We start from the raw sequence: 23506 nt of genomic DNA on the forward strand, positions 1-23506 counted from the left end.
ACATTTCATCCAAATGCTTTTTTTAGAATGTCACAAGAACCTAAGAACTACTGAAGAGATGTGTAAAGCTGGCAAATGTGATAAAAGAATTTTGGAAGACCCGGGTGTACGTTAATGCATAGAAAGCCATACTGTCTACAAAAATGGAGGAAACTCACTACTAGAAAGGGCAACCCACAAAGATCACAGCATGAAAGCAGAGGTGAATAGGAACCCAGACAGGCAGAGCAAAGGGCCTGCAGAAGTCTCCGGGACTTGAGAAAGTCTCTGCCCATGTTCTTATGGAGAAAAGCATAAGAATGTAGTTTACAGAAGGAAAACACAAAGGAAATCAATGCAATCTAGCAAACCCATCACTGCACATATGAAAACTTGTAAAAGATCATCTTGATGTTCCAGAACAGACAATGTTCTATGAATGAATTAGACAAAAGTTTTTAGTCTTTGGTCAAAACATGCAACACCATGTTTAGAGGGAATACAAAAGCGCACATTGATACTAAATCATCAAGGTGAATGGAACATCATGGTTTGGCCTGCACGTTTCTTCATGGCCTGGAACACTTGACATGATCAACGGTCACTTAATTGAAGCTATTATCTAGAAAGCATGACAGAAAAATATCAGGATAGTAGAATCTGAACAAAAGTTGAGTGATGACACAGGACAATGAGCCCAAACACAGGAAGAAATCAAAAACAGAAAGCGTTAAAACATACGGTAACTGGTGTTCTGGAATGGCCAATAAGAGACACGAGTTACTGTGGTCTGACCTAAAGAGAACTGATCAGAAAAGGGCTCTCAGGGATGAAGGAACTGAAAAGGTTTGGAATGAAGGAATGGGTTAAAATTCATTGCTGATCAGTAGCTACAAAAAGTTTTGTGGAGGTCATTATTGTTAAAGAAAGGCCAACAAGTCTGTAAAGACAGGAGGGTCATGGAGTGAACTGTGAATGTTTAAACAATGTTTTCAGGACTGACAAGAAGCCGTCCAATTGTTTGTGTTATTACAGTAGTTTAGGACAAATGAGGTTTTCTATAATCGGAGCTTAGTTGAAGATCGGACTACAGTGTTAAGAGGAATTAATATGGATACCCAAGAAATTCCAGAGGGATCAATACCTTTGTCTTTCTCTTGGACATTTGTATAGCACTCTTTATTGAGGATCGGCTGAGGACGTTTGCATAAAGTCATTATAATGGAAGAATAGCAAATTGCTAAACCTTACATTACAATTGATGAAATCTCAGACTAAATTTAAACACACTGTGGCAGATTGCCGGGGTCATTACTTGGCCGGGATACCTGAAGGGACTTGGAAAGGGACAGTAATAGCTTTCAGGTCACGAAGGGGCAACCACTCTGGAAAAAAAGAGGACCACAGGAAGCTGTTGGGAGCCGTGGTCACCGCCAGGGGGCGCTTTAAGCCTCATGGGACCCAGGGAACTGTCACTTCCGCCACACCAGGCAAGATGGTGAATGAACCTGCCAGGGACACCCAGAGTGCTTCTGGTGCAAAGGGCAGCAATTCCTCCACACCAGGAAGTGCTGCTGGATGGACGTCATCAGCCACCTGGAACACATCTGGGTGGGATATAAAAGGCGTCGCCTCCTTACAGTCGAGGAGCCAGAGTCGGGAGTGGGAGCAGGACGAAGCTCCCAAGAGGAGATAGTTGGCCAAGGACTGAGATATAGAGAACAGTATTGTGGTGATTTAATTGCTGAGTGCATTGTGTGGTGTTCAGGACTGTGTATCCTGTATTTGGAGGTGGTTAATAAACGTGTGACTTTGATAAAGATGTGGTTTCTGACTGGTGGTGTCCAGGCAAGTCTCACAACACAATAAAATATTATCACTCCATTTCTAAGTTTCTCATAAAAGTCACAAGACCCAACCTTTCAGGCTCATAAACCCCAAACCCTAAACCTTACACAATTTTATATTACACTTACTTTTTCCAGACTTCTTTGAAGGTGTTTCCTTATTTTTCTGGGCTCCAACAGATGTAGTTTCCACAGCCCTCTTTGGTTCAGACTCTAATGATTCAGACTTCACATTGATAGAAGGCTCAGGAGAGGAACCGTGTCTGCTATGTGAAGAGTCTAACCTGGTCACCACTCCATCTTGAAGGTTGTCTTCTTTAACACTGTCCATATTTGTATGGTTATGTGTCTCAATACTGACAGACATCTCTTCAGGTTCTTCTTTAATGCCCACTGGCTGCAGTTTACTGTCCTCCTCCTTGATGCTCAGACTTTCCTGTTTGAGGTAGATGGACTCCCACTCACAGTCATCCTCCTTAATATTTACAGTTTTCTCCATGATATATGTGTCCACATCACAGGTCTCCTGTTTCACATCCACTGAGATGTTACAGTAAACAGCAGCTTTTGCTTTTTCTCTGTGAAAAGAACAAGATCAGCTTCATTAAAACTTCATCGCTTATGTCTAAAGACACTTGAATATCATTTTAGAAAAGGCTCTATATTATGGTTTATGTAAAGTTACACAGTTTGTAGCATGCTGACAGTAACGCAACACTCTTCATTTCAGATGATCAGAATCTTGGGAGTGGAGTGAAGGTCCAACAGACTCTAAAACAAGACGACCATCTTACAGAGTTGTGGGTCAGCAGTATTCACTACTTGAATTAAACATACAGTGCTGCTGGGGTCCCAGAATTATCTTATCAATTTAGGTTGATGAAGGTTTGTCCAAGTAGGGACACAGGATTGTGTTAAGTTTGAGAAAAGTCTGGAGGGAGGAGATGAAAGAGGAGCTGCAACAGGAGAAGACAAGAAAGTGAAATAAGGGGTTTGTTAGCTTAGGCAGACAGGTGTAACTGATGGTGCGTAACTTCTATTTTTGTCAGTAGGTGTGTCAAATCGTTTCAATTCATTAAAAGCCACCAGTACCCTCTTTACCCACTGAATCAATTATAACTTTTGATTGTGCTTTCAGATTTAATCAAACCCCCTTGTTCTCACTAAATGTTTTAAAGTGCATTGTTCTGTTAAACTGTGACCATCCCTTCTCCATTAGTAAATACCTGATTGACCTGACTAAAGCTACTTAACTGCACCGCCATAACAGGGATGGATGTGTGTCATGTTAAAAGGAAAAAGTGTTTTAACTCCATAAGAAAGGGCAGAGCGGGCTCTTTTCAATTAGGAGGCCGCGTTCCTTCAATGTGGGAGGTGACATAATTCACATTTTCTATCACATTGTGATGACCAGTGTGATTTTCTACATTGCAGTGTGCTGAGCTGTGTACATCACGTCAAGAGAGGCCGACTGAAAAAACAGGCTAATTTAAAGGGAAAGAGCAGTCATGGGAAGCACCCTGGACCCCCTGGAGTCTGTAGCAGAGGAGAGAATTAAAACAAAACTGAGTGCCATTATGAACAATGCTGCACATCATCTCTCTAATACACTAAAATAGAGTTCTTTCATATCATTCCGCATAAGTGTGTCAAGAAACACTACGGGGGCTCATTTATACCAACAGTAATACGTCTGTTCATGTCTCACGCTGACAGCGGCAGACAATTCAGAACTTTTCTTTCTTTTAATTGCTTCATAGTCATTCTGGTGTGTGTTCAGACCAAAGTGTGTGTATGTGTATTTACTTATTTAGCTACCTTTTTTATTTTTAAAAGAATTTCTGTAACTTCTACCTTGTGACAAAGTTTCACTAAGTCTATTCTATCTATTGCGGATCGCTGGATTTTCATAATCTGTTTGTTTAATTTGGTGCACAGGTTTTTAATTTTATTGGGTACAACTTCAGAAGAGTGACTTTGATACAACACATATGTCATTTGAGCCAGTTAGTGAGGAAGGTCGTGGTGGTCAGCTTAATAATTAGGAAGTTTGGTCACAAGAGGACACACAGGTGACATCGTCGAGTGGAGGTGAGACTTGTGCTGGTATTCCTTAAGAGGGCAGCATTTAGTGTGTGAGGTGATTATTGTGCTGTGAGAAAGACACCCACCGTGTGGACTGATTGAGGGGGCAGGAGAGGTAAACATTTGAGCTGGTGGTGGTTTTAAAATTGATTTTATGATCTTGGGCTTACTTTGTTTTAGAAGATAGATCTTGCTGATTGAGATCTAAAGTTGGTGCTGTGAGTGTCTCAGTGAACACTGAAGAGGTAAATCTTAGCTCTACTTAATAATTAATACACAAATTGATTATCGAAAATTGATATGCTTTTTATGTTATGTTGTAACAGTGGCTGTTGTTGGCCTCTGTTTCATCAAATTGTGATTATTTATTGAATTAATGTATTTGCCAGTTTTCTGCTGGTCAGTTGAAGGTGGCATTTGGAGTTGTAAATCAATCTGCACCACTTTCTCCTTAATCTTTGTCAAATGAGCTTGGAATGCAGGAATACATGGCAAGTAATCAAAATGTAGAGTAGGAGGTGACGACAGTGTGACAGGACAATGTGAAGTAGAAAATGGACTCGAAAACGTGAAGTGAACTGGAAACACACACACTGATGTTTGAATAGAAAAGACATGAGGGCGGCCACAGGGGGATTGACTTGAGTAAAGATCGGCGCTGGGCTGGAGGTCGCGCTGCTTGCCCCTCACCTAAATCATGTGCAATAACTCTGAATTGAGCGAATGAGAACTTACACATCCATAAAACGGTATTTCAAAACCCTGAGCACTTATCTTTGTTTATCTCTACGTGTTCATATTCAATATGTGAAGACTTTTCAGAGAAACATCACACTCTCAAATAACCTTACAGTTTTTATATAACTTAATATGAATCAATTTACACTCATCGCCATACTTTAATAATTGTTGTAATGTTAATTTACCCATTCCTAGAGATTTAAAATGTTGAACTTGATGTAATTTACATGCCACACACCCAAAAAATACACGCTATACAGTCTCTAGCTGATTACGTGACCTACACACTCCAGACTGGTGCTGCCTTGTCTTGAATTGTGTATAACTAAAATGCCCAATACCGATGTGTGTTAATATTGTTTCTTCTCTTCTTGTTCTACCCACTTTTCCTATTAATCTAACTCTGCTTTCTACTTTATCCATACTGTATGCCTTCCCTTACTGTCATTGTCCCAAATGATTTGCCACATCTCACCGATTTTCAGTCGTGTCAGACTGTTAACTTCTGATTTACTGAATGTTAATTCTAATTCAATAATATAAGATGTTTAGTTGCTTTTATTGCCAAATCAACAAAAATTTTTATTCCTTTGACTCCTTTATGTGCTGGGGACCCATAAAAACTAGCATATCAAATCAAATTCCCAAACTGATATAATATTTGAAGTACTTTGGCAGATCAGTTTGAATTCGCTCTGCTACACCACAAATTTCAAAGATGTCCACCTGCAGCACATGACAAAGGCTGAGAGACACGGTGCAGATCAGTCACCGGCACACCGACACACATACATATGGGACACTCCAAGGTGAGCGCCATTAGTATTCATTGATGCAAACTCTGTAGCTGAAATACTGTATTGTGGGTGTAATGTGTAATATGACTAAAAGTACGTACTACACAACTAAATACAGCTGTCATTCAACATGAAACAGTGCCTGGACATCACTTTATATGCCATGTGGTGAAAAGAGAACCCAGCGAGTTTTATGTAGGCTGACATTAAAGCTCCACTTGAGTGCTAAAGCTAAAGAGCAGTGCAGATTAACACAGTTCTCTATTTGAATACAAGGTGGTGCAACTCTGGACATGTAAACGTCAAAATCTCCACTTGCTGCAGAGACATCGAACTGTTGGCCGGAAGTCTGCGTCCCTATTACTTGCCCAGAGAGCTTGGACACATCACTGTTGTTATTGTTTACATCCCTCCTTGGGCGGACGTAGAGATAGTGAGTGATTGCTATGTGTTGCTAAACTACAAACACAGCACCCCGAGGTGCTTGTGCTAATCGCTGGATATTTTAGCCATGCAACGCTGGACAAAACATTACCTGTCAACTCCCAGTATGTGGATTGTAACACCTGGGGAAATAGGACTACTGACCTACTGTATGCAAATGTTAAAGATGCATACAGCACCACCCCGCTGCCTGTGCTTGGGAAAGCAGATCACAATCTGGTCCTACTTCAGGCTCACAATAATCCAAGAGTGAGGGAGCTACCTAAAACCACACACTCATTCAGGTAGTGGTCCCCTGAGGCAAAGCAGGCTCTGAGAAACTGGAACTACAGACTGGGATATCCTGCAGGGGTCACATAGTGAGAACATTGAGGAGGTTGTTGACTGCACTACTGACAACATCAACTTCTGTATGGACATTGTAGTTCCAGTAAGAACAGTTCGCTGCTATGCTAACAATAAGAAAAGGATTACAAGTGACATTAAGGGCCTTTTGAACCAGATGAAAAGGTTTTTTAAAGGCAGTGATCAGTATGAGCTCAAAAGCGTGCAGAAGGAACTCCAAGTCCAGCTCAGGGCGGTGAAGGAGCAGTACAGGAGAAAGATGGAGAAGAAGTTGCAGAATAACAGCATGAAGGAAGTGTGGGATGGGATGAAGATCATCACTGGCTGCAGCTCGAATTGTGGTGCCTCCATCAAGAGAGACGTGGAGAAAGCAAACCTGATGAACAACTTCTTTAACAGGTTTGACCACCCTAACCCACTCTCACCTTGGAGTACTGCAACCTCCACCCATCCTTCTGCTGATACCACCATAGCAGAGAGTTTCCCACCACCCACAATTACAGCAGCCCAGGTAAGCAGAGAGCTGAGAAGACTTCATGCCAGCAAAGCAGTGGGTCCAGATGGAGTATCGCCACGACTGCTGAAGGCCTGTGCGTTGGAGCTGGGGAATCCCATACAGCGCAACTTCAACCTCAGGCTGGAAAAGATGAGAGTCCAGAGGCTTTGGAAAACATCTTTCATCACCCCAGTCCAAAAGGTATCACATCCTAATGAGCTGAATGACTTCAGGGCTGTCACCCTGACGTCACATGTGATGAAGACCATGGAGCAGCTGCTGTTTCACCACCTGAGGCCACAGGTCCGACACACTCTCAATCCTCTGCAGTTTGCATACCAGGAGAAGGTGGAAGCGGAGGATGCCATCAACTACATGCTACACCAATCCCTCTCCCACTTGGACAGAGGCAGTGGTGTAGTAAGAATTGTGTTTCCGGACTTCTCTAACACCTTCAACACCATCCAACCTCTGCTCCTTAGGGACAAGCTGACCGAGATAGGGGTAGATTAATACCTGCTGGAATGGATCATGGACTATCTTAAAAGACAGACCTCAGTATGTGCGTCTCAGGAACTGCAGGTCTGACACTGTAGGTCAGCAGCAGAGGAGCGCCGCAGGGGACTGTAATTTCTCTGGTCCTGTTCAGCCTATATACATCGGATTTCCAATACAACTCAGAGTCCTGCCACATGCAAAAGTCCGCGGACGACACTGCTATCATGGGCTGCATCAGGTGTGGGCAGAAGGAGGAGTATAGGAACGTAATCAAGGACTTTGTTAAATGGTGCGACTCAAACCACTTACAACTGAACACCAGCAAAACCAAGGAGTTGGTGGTGGATTTTAGGAGGCCCAGGCCCCTCATGGACCCCGTGATCATCAGAGGAGACTGTGTGAAGAGGGTACAGACCTATAAATACCTGGGAGTGAAGCTGGACGACAAATTGGACTGGACTGCCAATACTGATGCTCTGTGTAAGAAAGGTCAGAGCCAACTATACTTCCTTAGAAGGTTGGCATCCTTCAACATCTGCAATAAGATGCTGCAGATGTTCTACCAGACGGTTGTGGCGAGTGCCCTCTTCTACGTGGTGGTGTGCTGGGGAGGCAGCATAAAGAAGGACGTCTCACACCTGGACAGACTTGTTAGGAAGGCAGGCTCTATTGTAGGAATAAAGCTGGACAGTTTAACATCTGTAGCAGAGCAACGGGCACTAAGCAAACTCCTGTCAATCATGAAGAATCTACTGCATCCACTGAACAGGATCATCTCCAGACAGAGGAGCAGCTTCAGCGACAGACTGCTGTCACTGTCCTGCTTCACTGAAAGACTGAGGAGATCGTTCCTCCCCCACACTATGAGACTTTTCAGTACCACCCGGGGAAGTAAATGCTAACATTATTCAAAGTTATTGTCTGCTTTTACATGCATTTTTATTACTATTTAATTTAATATTGTTTTTTTGTATCAGTATACTGCTGCTGGATTATGTGCATTTCACCTTGGGATTAATAAAGTATCTGTCTATCTCATGCTGGAACACCACGCAGATGGAGAAGGGCCAATGTTTTACTTGTACAGCCAAAGAAGATTGGCGGCCTGGTTGACTAATAGGACTTGTCACTACCTAATCTGCGGTGCCTGCCTGATTTGCAGGTGCATGTGCACAAAGAAAACCCGAGCAGCACGTGCGTGCATGCACACACACGCACAGAGCTTTACTATTACGACCCTGCCCGATCAGCGTTTTTTACTTTGCGACACGAGTCCCTATCCGATTTGTCTAGCTCATGCACTCTCTGCTTAATTAAAATTCATTTCATGATGCTGCCAGATTTGTTCTGTGCATGTCTAATGTTTTACGACATTACATTATACTTATGAATTAATTTGTTAGTTGGCTACTATTTACTCATAATTTTGAAATGGATTTCTTTAACCTTGTTTGGTAGAAAAAATTTTATGGCAGAAAACAATTTTAAAATTTATGATGTCCAAAGCCATCAGAGAAATGTGGTGTGCGTCTGGTGTGGCACAGTGACAGGCTGGGCACCTGCTGTTGCCACGTGTCATTAGCTTATTATTTAAGATGTTGGTTTAGGAGGAGTACACACACAAACACATTTAACTGAAGGCTTAGCCCTTAGAAATGACGTTTCTTATGGCTGCAGTTAAAAGTACAATGCCCCTTCATTGTATTTTTTTTCTTGACCCTACAGGATGCCTGATCGTAACCAGCTTTATAAGTGGCTGAACAGATGCCAGTGTACCCGAATTCTGCTTTTAAGATTTCGAATTTGAGATGATGTGCAGTTCATGTTAGATTTGTTATTTCTACAGGTAAGACTACCGAGACTTGCAGTTTCAAAAGTAATTTGTGCACAATTCCTGCAAAGCCTCCCCATATTTATTACTTGATCTAAAATATTTTGCTGCCTTGAATACTGTACTGTATGTCTGCTCACTCTGTCCAATAACTAACATGGCTTTTTAATTTTAGACTGGAAAGCCTCAGAGTGTGAATCCTCACAAACACAGACACTGAGGCACATCAGTACCAGCAGTCACTAAACAGTGATGTTGTTCAGTTCTGCAAAATAACATTTATTTTCTTGTTACTGTGCTTTGTTGTTGGATTTTGAAAGAACTGAGACTTAATTTTAAATTAAAACAAAACTAAGGCAGGAGAGAAAAACACATTTGTTTTCATGTAAGTAACGACACCTGAGCATGTTACATGAGAAGTTCAGATATACAGAGATTGTAACACAATGTCTACTGTATGTGTAATATAAAAGAAAAAAATGATGCTACATATAATAACAATTAAGTTGGGGTTCTTTCAAAAGCCAACAAAAAAACACAGTAATTATTATTATTATTAGTTGAACTTTAAGCAGGAATATTTATCTATTTTGATGGTTTACTTTGGTAATAATTGATCTAGAGGTGTACCAAGAAAGGATGCAGAACAAGAACTAAGGGTACACTTTATTAATGTTTGAACTCCTTGAGTGAATATCTACTGTGTTTATGTTTTTCAAAGTTACAGTGAAGCAGAAGAGTCTGGTCGTGTTATGGGGCAGCAGATAAAGAAGATGGAAGGAGAGATGTGTGTCCTGTTGAAGTAGTGGCTCGTCCTCCTGCCTGCACTTCTAGAACCCTCCATCTCAACCTCTGCTCTGATCTGCTGTGCCTTTGCCAAGTGATCATGAGGTATTGGCCTATTTTTTTTTTATTTTTTTTTTTCTTCTGGAAACTGTCTCAGTCTCATTACACTGACTGCCTGTCTCACATAGAATTGATTTCATTGATTTCAAGGTTCTATTAAATAATTAGAAGGCTTTGAGTATTTTAGACCCTGCCTGTACTTTGGAGTGTCTTCTCCCAACATTTCTTTTCTCAAATGTTGCTTTGCTTTTTATTCCAAGATCAACCATAAAACCGGCAGCGTTCTGTACTCATGCAACAAAATCTGGAATGCTTTGCCAATAGAGAAGTGCCAGGCTACAAATGTCGACCATTTCAAAACTTCTAATTTGGCTTTTCTTAATTACTTGCATTGGTTGTAATAGATTAGAAATGGTACTTTGTGCAGTTTATAAGATCTGCACTGGGCACTAATCTCTGCTGTTTTTCTCTGCTGTCTTTTTCCAGTTTATTGCAATGGTGCCCCCCTGCATCTCCACTGTCTGTTACATCAACTCAAACCGCCTGTGATGCCGGAGAGAAACAAAGTTCACAAGGCGTCCTGAAATGGAATTGTGATTTGAGTCAGATGGCCACAGTTATGTAAGCTGGGATGTGCAGAGGGGGTTGTGTGGGCTTTGGCTTGGGACCCTCAGAGGTTTATTACCTCCATCATCTTTGAAAGCTGCAAGTTTCTCTTTGTCCCCAGCCATTTGACCAGGCAGTGCATTTATTACAAAGGACAATGACCCCTCCATTTGCTTCTTATTTACTTTTATAATGCCTTCGATTTTTTTTGTAACTGTATATTTTTGTAGAGCAATTTCAGCTACACTTGTAAGCAAAGGTGATATAAAACTATTATTAGTGAACAAATGTTAAGGGACAGATCAGGAAAAATGTCAGTTTAAATATATTTTTATGGAAAGTTGCTGGATAATAACTCTGAGTAGTATCTTGTTCATAAAGCTAAAGTAGCATTTTTCTTTTTTTGACAAATTTAACGCTTCACTTTTACTGTGTTCAAAACATTGGCTAGCATTTTTTTAATACCAAGGTATAAAAATCTGTAAATATGTTTGTGTTCCCTTTCCCTAATAGTTTTTAACGCCTCCCCATTGTTGAGCACTTTCATGATGTGTTTGTGCATTTTTTTTGACAAACATTGTTCACAGATATTTACTTTTGTCATTTTTAAACATACCATTTATTTATTCAATAAAAATGATCTGAAAAAGTGTATTGTATTTCCTTTTCTAACGTTATAAAAACGAACTGGCTCTGTATCAATATGTGTGAATAAAACTATTCACATGAGATTAGTCTGCACACAAACAATTGTGTGTTCTTTTGATTAAACTTGTAAGAAAGAATGTCACTGCACTCTGTCCACATGGTGTTCATCATAAACTGAACTACTTCATGCTGTTTACATTCTGCTCAGTTACTGAGGAATATTTTTATTTTACAGCTGTTAAATTCTGCTCAGTTTTATTGTCTTAATAGGTAAGTTTGGTTTCTCGAGGGGGTTTTTTACAGAGACACATCGAAAAAACATTAAAAACACATAACTAAGAACAAACGTATTACAAATATGAACTGCAGCAACAAGCACTTACTGCAAAAAATTTAAGTGATAACTGCTCACTCACTTAAGTCTGTGGATGTAAAATTAATCTTACAAAGAAGTTTAACTTTAATAAAAGTTTAATGTTGGAATTAATGAGGATTTGAACCGGTGGCTTTATACTCTTGAGTACTTCAGTATCTGACCTGATTGCACAACTGAGAACGAATTAAAGAATTTTAACAAGTGGACTGTCTCAGTTAACACTAAGGACAGGGACAGTTAGCACAATGCCATGCAACACAGTGTTAATTCTTTTTTGTTGAAAAAGGACCATTTATTTCTATAAAACTGGTTGGCAACATTAGGTTCTGTAAACCTGATGCCTTATTACATTTACAATCATTTATTTACATTACAATTACCGATTTTTAGGTTGGCAAAGCTGGCTTGACTTCTGAATATAACAAGATGTTGTGGTCTTAATGACAATGGGATTGCCTGAAGAATTTTAAATTAGGTTGTACTCAAAAAAAGAATACAGTCAGGTTTGCCAGGCAATCCGTAATGTCAAGTTGTGAATCAGCATACACAGTTCAGATAGAGCTTTGCCGTAAAGTGGATTTTCTTGTTTTTTCATTGAGCGCATGCGGTGTGTGTCACTACCTGGTTCCCGTTTCCTGTCTGATCCGCGGGCGCATGTATTGAAAGGCTACGTCATTGCACATTTTATGGTGTTGCCCAATCACTTTGCGGCTTGCTAGGCTTTCAATACACCTGCGCGTGCAAATCAGGCAGGCACGCAGATCGGGTAGCGACAGGGAAGCCTTAGACTTTGAATCAATGGTTGGAACTTTTAAGATTAACTGGCTCAGAGCTTGTTTGTCACAATCTGATTCAATGTGGTTTCATATACCTAGATGTATTTTGAAAAAATTAGGAGGAATTGAGTTTCTATTAAAATGCGACTTTGAGATTAGCAAAACTCCTGTTAAATTATCTAGTTTCCACAAACAGATCCTTTCTTTCTGGAAAATGATTTTTACACACAACTTTTCTCCCCACATGTCCATTCTATGGAACAACAGAGTGATAACTGTTAACAGAAAGTCATTATTTAATAGAAACTGGTTTGAGAAGGATATCTTGTTTGTAACTGATTTGTTGGACTCAGACGGTAATCTGCTAGATTATACAGTATGTCCTTTTTGAAGAAATTTAAATTAGGTTGTACTCAAAAAGAATACAGGCAGGTTTGTCAGGCAATCCCATTGGCATTAAAGCTAAATTAAATTAAAGAAACACATTTCAAGATACTTAACAATATATACTGGGTGGCAGAATTTTTAAAATGAACATTTAAATTTGAGGTGGACCTGTGTTCTTTTTGTGATTCAACTTGTGAAACATTACAACACTTGTTCTTTTCATGTCCTGTTTCGGCCAAATTGTGGTTAGAAATACACAGCTGGCTATCACTCAAGGTTAATGATATCCCACAGTTTGACTTGTCTCATATTATGTTCTACATGGATAACTTATATCCATCTGTCTCTGATATGATTAACATTGTCATTCTCTTAGGTAAATACGTGGAGAAACAGCAAACCATCTTTTACATGGTTCATTAAAGATTTGAAACAATACTTCCTATCAGATAAGAAACTGAAATCCAGCAAATCTATAAGAAGGATTTATGATAACATGTCTCATTTTATGTTTTCATTTATGCCTCCTGTGTCTTTTGGTCTGTGCTCCCTATTTGTTATCTTGCATATACTGTGAAATTTATCTAGCAAACCTGAACTGTAAATGTTGTTAATACTTTTTGAATGTTGAATTTATATCCTCTACAAGAGTTCTGTATTTTAGTGTGTTTCATTTGATAATAAAAAAAAAAAAATGATGTTTCGACAATGTGTCGAGCTCACCGCTTCGAGGCTTGTTTCAAAAACCGTCCATCAAGTGATTTTGAGGCACGCTAGCAAAATGACGTCATTGATATCCATGCAGTCAGCAGTCGATTTGGTCACTCACTTGTCTGTTGACCTTTTTTGGCTCAAAGCGTAAGAGCAGTTGTCCCTCCTACAGCGATAAGGTATGCTGACGCGAGTTCTAATCCTAATTGGAGCTTGCGTTAAAATAAGGACTTTGTATGAAACAGTTATGCAGTACTTGTCTGTAAGTTAACAAATATATTTGGGAAACACTACGAACGATTTACACGAGGCACCTTTTTCCTTGGTGTGGAATCGTATCCACCTAGAATCTCTAACAAATTAATGAGCATATTTTGCGTAAGGTAGCACGATTATAACAATCCAGAATCTATTCCACCCCATGTCGATCATATCAGAGAGGCTTAGAAACGCTTCACTAAAACCGACGTGGTCATTACACCAGTATATGCGCAAGACACTCCTCATTAAATGTTTTTACTATTCAGCGATTCCCAGATCTGTAGCTGATTTGTGTTCTGATTTCCAAAAAGCAATGCGAGTAAAAGCGTTTGCTGCATAACTAATCACAACTGTCTTTCAGCGCCATCAACAGTGTCTTCTGCAATTTAAGGAAAGCCTCGGGATTTCTGCGTTAATGAGACAAAAAAGTTGTAAAGAAACTTTGTGAATTCATCCAGAGGTGAACATAAAGATCACTCAAGTACTGACAAGAAGGAGCAGCTGGATAAGCACATCTGGGGCCAAACTTTCAAAAAAGCACATTACTTTGTCAGCAACATCCTTTCCTTGTAAATGGATCTTATCAAAGGCTGCGCTGGGGGGTAAATAAGTAATCTTCCGAACTGCAGCACAACAGAGTAAATCATTGATGTAAATTGAATTATTGAAGCTTTTGTCGTTTCTGTATTCTTAAACCATCTTCAGTTCCACAGTCCCCCCGCAGTCACTGTCACATTTAACGTTCCCTGTTTCTTACCTGTCTTGTTACCCAAAGCATCAACACTGAGTTTCATTCAAGACTTTACCGTCTTTCCTTTCACAGACATAAGGCACACATTTCCTCTAAATACGTGTCCAATAACAACAGTAAACTAGCAGGTGCCTTGTCTCCCATTACATGTTCTTGTCTTCCACCCCTCGGTTGCACTGGCACACATTACACTTCGGGCAAATGCAATGGCGAATACCGACAATGCACACCTTCAGAAGTGGAACAAATCGACTGTACAAGTAGAACATTGCAGATAAACAATGAATTTTGTTAATCATAAACAATGCAACATAACTATTACATGTGTTGTTACTTTTTTTATTCATTCTCACCAAACATTACATATCTACATGGGAAATGAACATGGGTAATATGTTTATAATCATTCTCACTAAAATACACTGTCAAAATATATTAATGAGCAAACTGAGACACATTGGCCTTTAGGAAATATAAACCAGCGTGTGCGCTGTCATTTAGGACATGCATTGTTAACGTGACGCACTCTCTAATGACGCAATGTCACGAAAACAAAGAAACAGCGCAGTCCATGCAAACTCAAATCCTCCTTGATTTTTAACCTAATTGTCAATATCAAATCAATAAAATAATTTTAAGAAGATAACAAGTCTGCTATAGTCGGCTCAATTAATGCTCCTTTTAAAATGTTTGCTTATACAGAATATAAAGCAGAATCTCAATGATGCAGGACTCGCGAGTAGTAACGAATAGTATGTGACACTGAGAAATTATAATTTCTAATAACGGGAACAAGTGAAAACCACGACTTCCTAAAACGGACACTGTAAATGTAGACATTTCAATAAATAATTTAGGAGACTTGTGTGTGCATTTCAGTATCAATTTAAGAACTACGTAGGCCACCTGTTGTACTATAAACGGTAGCTCAAGCAGAACTTAACAGTAAATAGTCTAACAGGACAATGACTGACTGAAACGAAGATGCTGCGCCGCTACAATAAAGGTTCACACTGTCATTCTACATATTTAGAAGGAGCTGATTGGCTGAACTGGTTATAGGGAATTGTCCCAAGTTGGAAGTGCCGTATAGCGATCAGAAACGAAAAGACACATTTAGGCATGCTGGACAGTAGTTTGTATTTCTACAATACAAATTACGACACCAGGGTCTCCAAACACACAAATATGAAGCTTATTATGTTTTACAGTGAAACTCTTTACATACACAATATAATTAGGGGTGTGTTCCCCCTGCACGACTACGACAGCCCAACCTTCCCTCGATAGCTTCATTCGCTCGCTATCCATCCAAGTTCTAAATTTTTGTTAAATGGAGGAATTGAAAAAAATACCTTTCACAAGAGGAGGATCAACGATGCAAACCCCTGCTCTTTTTACTGAGAGACAGTTGCAATACCATTGAGCCACCTAATCGGGATAATTAACGAGAGCCGCACAACTGAAAGACTACTACTGTTCTTACTGCAGCGGATGTGGAAATATGTTGTTTGACATATACACGTTAAATTGGTTTAATTGACACAAGAGTATTATTGTTGTATTCTCCTAATGAAGATGAAAAAAATATATTTATAGATGTATACTATATGACGTACAGTTTTGATCAAAATTAAGCATTCTATAAAAAGGTTGCACGATTTACCTAATCTTTTTACATATATAAAGTTGATATATGACAACACATCTTTGACACTACAGTATGTAATCAGACAAAGGAAATCACAGCAATCCACAAGAACAATAAAGAATTCTCAGCAACTACCTGAATTGTAGCTTCAGGCCATCACTTAACTATATCAACTGAAGTGTTTAATGTCAATAAGAATAACAAAATATAACAAGAGAGTTATGTGTCAGATAGACTCTCAAAAATATAGAGGTCAATGCCTTTGAGTGTGTTGAGGCTTCGCAAAGATTCAGTAACCAGTGCGCATGTCTGCTCGAGGCATCGAAGCCCCTGTCATGATGCAATTCCAGTGTGCATATCCGCTTAGTGTTTCGAATCATTATTCATCGAGCTCCCGATTGAAGTACACATGGCATCAGCAGAGTTCAAAAATTCAACAGAATTCCCTGGTGAAATGAATGTTTGTGGATGATCGATACATTTTAAATGATTGTGTCCGATAATACTTAGTGGCAAAAAATAAAACTATAAATTATACATCATACAAACGCTGACTTGTAGAATGCATAATGCTGCTAAGAAGAGCTTTAGCAATACGGGTGACGACACATCTCTCACTGTAATACTCTCATAAATATCCATTCTTTGCCTTGTGCAACTTTTCATGCAACACTGAACGTATGTCATATAGCATACATCTATATATAATTATTTTCCTCTCCATTACATACATACATACATAAAAAACATACATTAAATATGTCCACTCTGCTGAAAACAGACAACTTTTTCCTGATCGCCTGTCCGGACCTTGAAGATGTGTTCACGAGGGAGGGATGCTGCTGGTAAAAGCAAATGTTTTTTCGACAGCAGGTCCAGATGTGTTTATCCCGCTGCTTTTTGTTGCCTCAGCACTCAAGAGGATCTTTAATGCCGACATTGATATCTGCACTGCTCACATTGGAGTGTCTCGTTGTGTGTCTGTGACTGATCTGCGCTGTGTCTCTCAGCCTCTCTGATGTGCTCCGGATTGACACCTTTGAATGTTTGGTGCAGCAGAGCAAATTCAACCTGATCTACCACAGTGGGTTTGTTATCACCTTATTCAATGGAGGGGTTCATGGACGTCAAATGGCAATGAACAGAAGATGAATTAATGTGAATATGTGAGCTACCTTACGCAATTAGACATCGCATTTTGATGGCGATTCCAAGTGGGGAAGATTCCTGAACAGATCTCTTATGCGATCCTTCTACAGTATCTATGAAACTTAATTAGCTCAAATTGGTTATAAAGATTTCACTCCAGATAATTTTTTTATTATTAATTTTGACGAGTCTTTAATTCGGATCGAATTTGAGCTTGCACTACGCTCAGAATTTGAAAAGCAACCACCTTAGTCAGTTGAGCCACTGACGACGTCTTTTCTTTGTAGCGAACTCATTACTTTTGTGCTCCACAAAATATTGTAAAGTATTAATAAATAAAATATTTCAATACTTGATTTAATAATAACATCTGTGATTTAAGGATTTCACCGTTTTTTTCTCAAATGTGCTTACCTATATCATGGCAAAGTACAGGGATAAACCTTTATTTTCCGTCTACTCCGTTTTAACTGAGTCAGAACAAAGAAATCATTTAAGGCTATTAAATGTGATCTCACGAAAAGATGAAGGTTAATTCTAATACTAATAACAGGAGCGATTATAATGATACAGTGCAAAAGTAAATACTAATTGAAAGAGCCAGGAATCCATGAGTGAGGCATCTTATTTTGTTTACCTCTTGCTATCGTACAGTGCATTCTGTTTGTCGGCGTTAGTTATATATATATATAATATATATTATATATATATATATTATAATATATATATATTATATATATAATATATATTATAATATATATATATATATATATATTATAATATATATTATAATATATATATATATATATATATATATATATATATATATATATATATATATATATATATATATATATATATATATATATCCTCTCTCTCTCATTTCTCCTAGGGCACGAAGCAGAAAATGGCCGACAGTGGGGTAACTTCGCGTTGAAATCGTAGTTGAGGAACTCCAAGCACTTGATGAACAGATTCAGAAACTCCTGTCCCGACGGAAATACTTGAGAAATCTGAAGGCCCGGCTGTTGGATAAACCGTCCTTGCCATCTGGAACCGCGAAACATCAACCCCGCTGCCTCGTAGGAGCGGCGCTGCTGACCTCGGTGGATTTCAGCTATGCAGGCGGGGTTCAAGGCCAGAGCACCTCCATCGGCACAGGCGAGCATTTTATCTCAGAACCGGTTTGACCCTCTCCGCGTCCCCATTTCGCCTTCAGCACCTGGTGATGTATTAGTGGTAGGTGATTCTATCGTTAGAAACCTTAATGTCGCATGCCCTAATGCAAAATCGTTTGTTTCTTGTTTTCCGGTGCTCGTGTCCGAGATGTAATGAAACGTCGCCAGCAGTCTACGAAACACAAGGAGAGGGCAGTTGGATCAATCGTCTTGCATGCGGCGTAAACGATATAAGGCACCGACAATCAGAAATCCTGAAGGCTGACTTCGCAGCTTTGATTAAAGACACGAAGGAGAGGACCCCATCGGCAAAGATCTTCGTTTGGTCCACTACCTCTCGTCAGACGATCCAACGAGTACTACAGTCGTCTGCTAGGGTTGAACAACTGGCTACAGGGTTTCTGCAAGAAGAAGGATGTCGGTTTCATCAACAATTGGAATCTCTTTTGGAAAGGCGCGTCTCTTCAAGCGTGATGGCCTGCATCCGAACAGTTTGCGCCGGGTCCTCTCCGAAAACATATCGAAGGTAATTCTTTTTCTTGACTATCTATCTCTGCTCTTAACCCCTTCCGAAATAATACTGCTGTGCCAGGACATGATGAATGTTTAATAGAGTCTTCCGTTAAAGTGCACACCATTAATACTGTAATAAGCAATCTCAATGCACGTAGAAAACCTAGGAAATACGGCATAAACTCCAATAATCTAATTAAAATCACTATTTTAGAGGAACAATGTATTAAAACTATAAAACAGATCACAGATTAAACAAAAATACACACAGAGCGCTAATAATAATAATTTAGTTCCTATTCCAAATAACAATAACGCATAGTATTCATCTCTGCACCGTCCGAAACATTAAATATGGCACTATTAACTGTTAGAGCTTTAACTAACAAAACGTTTTTATCAACGATCTTATTAGTGATAAAAATAGATCTTATTGCACTAAATGAAACATGGCTTGTTCAGATGCGCGCAGTTTTAATCGAATCTGCCTCCGGATTACAGTTTTACTCATGCAAACCGCCAGGGAAAAGGGGCGGATTGGCTAACATTTACTCGAGCGATTAAAATGTAAAGATGTCAGTTTTGGTAAGTTCAAGTCCTTTGAGTATCTCGCCGTTGTTATTCATGGAGATTCTCAAGTTCTAGTACTATCCGTGTATAGACCTCCTAAATATAACGCGTCGTTTTTTGAGGAATTCTCTGACTTAATGTCAATTTTAATTACTAACTATGACACACTCCTAATAGTTGGCGACTTTAATTTTCATATAGATAATCAGTGTGATCTAAAAGTAAAAGAATTTATGAACCTCCTGGATTCTTTTGATTTGAGACAACTCATAAATCAGCCTACACATAAAGCAGGTCATACATTAGACTTCGTGATTACTAAAGGACTGAAAGTTGATATAAAACAGATCATTGATATTGGTCTATCAGACCATTTTCTTCTACTTTTAATATAGAAATAATGATAAAAACACTCATGAGAAGCATATTGTTAAAAAACGCTTCTTTGATTCGGCAGCAGCTTTAAAACTTACAAACATTTTAAGCAATCAGTCCGTTTATAGTGCCAGCTATAATAGCGAGGACAATGTAAATAGTAAGGTGGAAAGATTTAATTCTAAAGTGAGAGCTGCTGTTGACATAGTTGCACCTGAAAAGACAGTGAAAAAATCTTCTAGCATTGTTATACCATGGAAGACCCAAAGAGTGTCTGATTTAAAGAGAACATGCCGTAGAGCTGAGCGTCAATGGAGGAAGACTAAACTTACTATCCACCACGAAATATTAAAAGTCAAAATAACAGAATACAATAACACTGTCCGTCTTGAGAGACGCTGCTATTTCTCAAGATTATAAATAACAATGCTAGTAATCCCAGAGTCTTATTTTCAACAATTGATCGCCTACTAAACCCAGGTAGCTCAAAGGAATGCCTCCTAAGTGCTTCCAGTGAAACCTGTGAGGCTGTCGCTGTATTTTCAATCAAAAATTAATGATATTAGAAATAACATAGTATATCTCCCCAACACTAAGGATTCCCCTAAACCCCAACATCCTGTTATAAACAAATTAAACTCTTTCACTAGGATAGATTTACCTGATTTAAAAAAATAATCTCTCAATTAAAACCCTCCACCTCGTCCTTGACCCGATACCAACAAGGTTTTTCAAAGAAGTATCAGGCGTGCTAATTGATAATGTTCTTGACATAGTAAATTCGTCACTAGATACTGGGGTCTTCCCAGACTGTCTTAAGACTGCTGTAGTTAAACCCCTACTTAAGAAACATAATCTTGACCCTCAGCTCTTGAAAATTTTAGACCCATCTCTAACCTGCCTTCTTAAGTAAAGTTCTGAGAAGGCAGTCATTATGCAGTTAAATGACCACCTAAATAAACATGCTATTCTTGATAAATTTCAGTCAGGTTTTAGAACAAATCACAGCACAGAAACTGCACTCGTTAAAGTAGTAAATGACTTGCGGGTAAATGCAGACAGAGGCCATTTATCTGTTCTCATCCTCTTAGATCTGAGTGCTGCATTTGACACCATTGATCACAACATTCTTAGAAATCGCCTTAGTCAATGGGTGGGCCTCTCTGGCAGTGTCTTAAATTGGTTTGAATCCTACCTGACAGGGAGAAAATTTTTGTTAGTTGTGGGAATTACAACTCAAGACACATGATATCCAATATGGTGTTCCACAAGGCTCTATCCTGGGTCCGCTGTTATTCTCAATCTACATGCTTCCGTTAGGTCAGATTATCTCAGGGCACAACGTGAGCTACCACAGCTATGCTGATGACACACAGCTGTACTTATCAATAGCACCTGATGACCCGATTCTATTGATTCACTAACACAATGTCTGACTAGTATCTCAGAATGGATGAATAGTAATTTTCTCAAGTTAAATAAAGAGAAAACTGAAATTTTAGTGATCAGCAATAATGGATACAATGAGGCTATTAGAAATAAACTGGATACATTAGGATTAAAAGTCAAGACGGAGGTAAAAAGCTTAGGGGTGATTGTTGACTGTAATCTGAATTTTAAATCACATATTAATCAGATCATTAGGACAGCATTTTTCACTTAAGAAACATAAGTAAAGTTAGACCTCTTATATCACTGAAAGATGCTGAGAAATTAGTTCACGCGTTTGTTTTCAGTCGACTAGATTACTGTAACGCACTCCTCTCAGGACTACCCAAAAAGATATAAATCGTTTGCAACTAGTGCAGAATGCAGCTGCTAGAATCCTAACTAGGAAAAGAAAATCAGAACACATTTCTCCAGTTTTGATGTCACTACACTGGTTACCTGTGTCATTCAGATTGACTTTAAAATTCTGCTTATGGTTTATAAAGCCTTAAATAATCTCGCCCCATCTTATATATCGGAATGTCTGACACCTTATATTCCAAATCGTAACCTCAGATCCTCAAATGAGTGTCTCCTTAGAATTCCAAGAACAAAACTTAAAAGAAGTGGTGAGGCGGCCTTCTGCTGTTATGCACCTAAAATCTGGAATAGCCTGCCAATAGGAATTCGCCAGGCTGATACAGTAGAGCACTTTAAAACACTGCTGAAAACACATTACTTTAACATGGCCTTTTATAACTTCATTTTAATCGTAATTTAACTTAATCCTGATACTCTGTATGTTCAATTCATCATAATAACTATTCATGGTGGCTCTAAAATCGTACTGACCCCTACTCTCTTTTCTGTTTCTTTTTCCGGTTTCTTTGCTTCTTTGCCTACTCAAAGCTTCATGATGCTCCAACAATGATGGACGGATTAAAAGGAAGAAGTCTACGTGACCATCATCATCATCAAGCCCTTCCGTGAGAACCCTAAATCCAAAGAGGACTGTTTCATTTCTGTTAGGTAGAATGCCCAGAGGGGACTGGGCGGTCTCATGGTCTGGAATCCCTACAGATTTTATTTTTCTCCAGCCGTCTGGAGTTTTTGTTTTTCTGTCCCCTGGCCATTGAACCTTACTCTTATTCGATGTTAATGTTGATTTATTTTGTTTTATAATTGTGTCTTTCATTTTTCTATTCTTTAATATGTAAAGCACTTTGAGCTACTGTTTGTATGAAAATGTGCTATATAAATAAATGTTGTCGTTGTTGTTGTTATATTTTTTAGACATCAGACACTAGACGCTGCTGACGAACCCTTCTCTTCGTTGTCAGTTTGTAGCTGCGAAAAAAATAAAAGCAATAAGAGTTATAACATGAGTTTGTGTAACATTAATGGAAATGGCCAGGAGGGGTCACTAGAGAGGTGAGTGTCAAATGCTTCGAAGCTTCGATACGATTTCCGACACAATTGCTTCAAACGTTTTGATGCTTCGTGAGGCTTCACTCCGCCCATCACTACTGAACACCGCGGAGGGACAAAACTGAAACAAAGGCAGAAATCAAAGCGCCGTTAGTGTGGAATGGCCGTCTCCCCGATGTCTGCGATTCGAGAAGGAATCGACAAAAGGAACACACTGAGATGAATGAATAGGCGCCAGTGATGCGACTGGGTGGTGCGAATTAAAATTTGGAACTCAGCCACATGAAGTGAACCGCAGATACCAATGAACAGAAACAGCATGCGGGTGGCCACAGCAGGATTCACTTAACAAACACGAACGCGCCGCGCGCGGCGATTCCAATGGAGCGAATGAAAACTCACACATCCATAAAGTGCATCCCCAAAACCCAGAACACTTACTGTCTGCCTCTTGGCAATGGCATTGTTTTTGAACTCGTTAACACGTCTCTCTCACTCAGCAACAGTCTTGCATCCGTAGCGTTTCACAAGGCGAGACAGTGGCAGCGTGGCTACAGTAGCTGTCGCGTTGGATGACGTCATCCGGCGGGCAACATAGGATGACGTGACAGTTAAGCGAGCCATACAGCCCCGCCCCACCGCATGGAGAGAGGCTGGGTGGCTCAGTCTATGCCGGCCACTGGATGACGTCATCCAATCTGACGACCACTGTAGGCACGCTGCCACCGTCTCGCTTTGTGAAACACTACGGACGCAAGATTGTTGCAGTACTAGTATATAGTATATATT

At 39.5% G+C, this 23506-nt stretch overlaps 1 protein-coding gene across 1 annotated transcript in view; it reads right to left on the reverse strand.

Annotated features, from left to right (window-relative positions):
- Nucleotides 1–23259, reverse strand: part of LOC120534528 (zinc finger protein 501-like) — a 40900-nt gene extending 17641 nt beyond the window's left edge. The window contains exons 1-2 of the mRNA XM_039762131.1: nt 23159–23259; nt 1956–2404 (exon numbers count right to left, since the gene is read on the reverse strand). Coding sequence (XP_039618065.1) covers nt 1956–2404; nt 23159–23181 — 472 coding nt within the window. The 5' untranslated portion in view covers nt 23182–23259. The remainder of the gene's footprint in view (nt 1–1955; nt 2405–23158) is intronic.
- Between the last annotated feature and the right edge of the window lie 247 nt (nt 23260–23506).

Source organism: Polypterus senegalus, chromosome 8 (assembly GCF_016835505.1).
Source record: "Polypterus senegalus isolate Bchr_013 chromosome 8, ASM1683550v1, whole genome shotgun sequence".
Classification (NCBI taxonomy): domain Eukaryota; kingdom Metazoa; phylum Chordata; class Cladistia; order Polypteriformes; family Polypteridae; genus Polypterus; species Polypterus senegalus.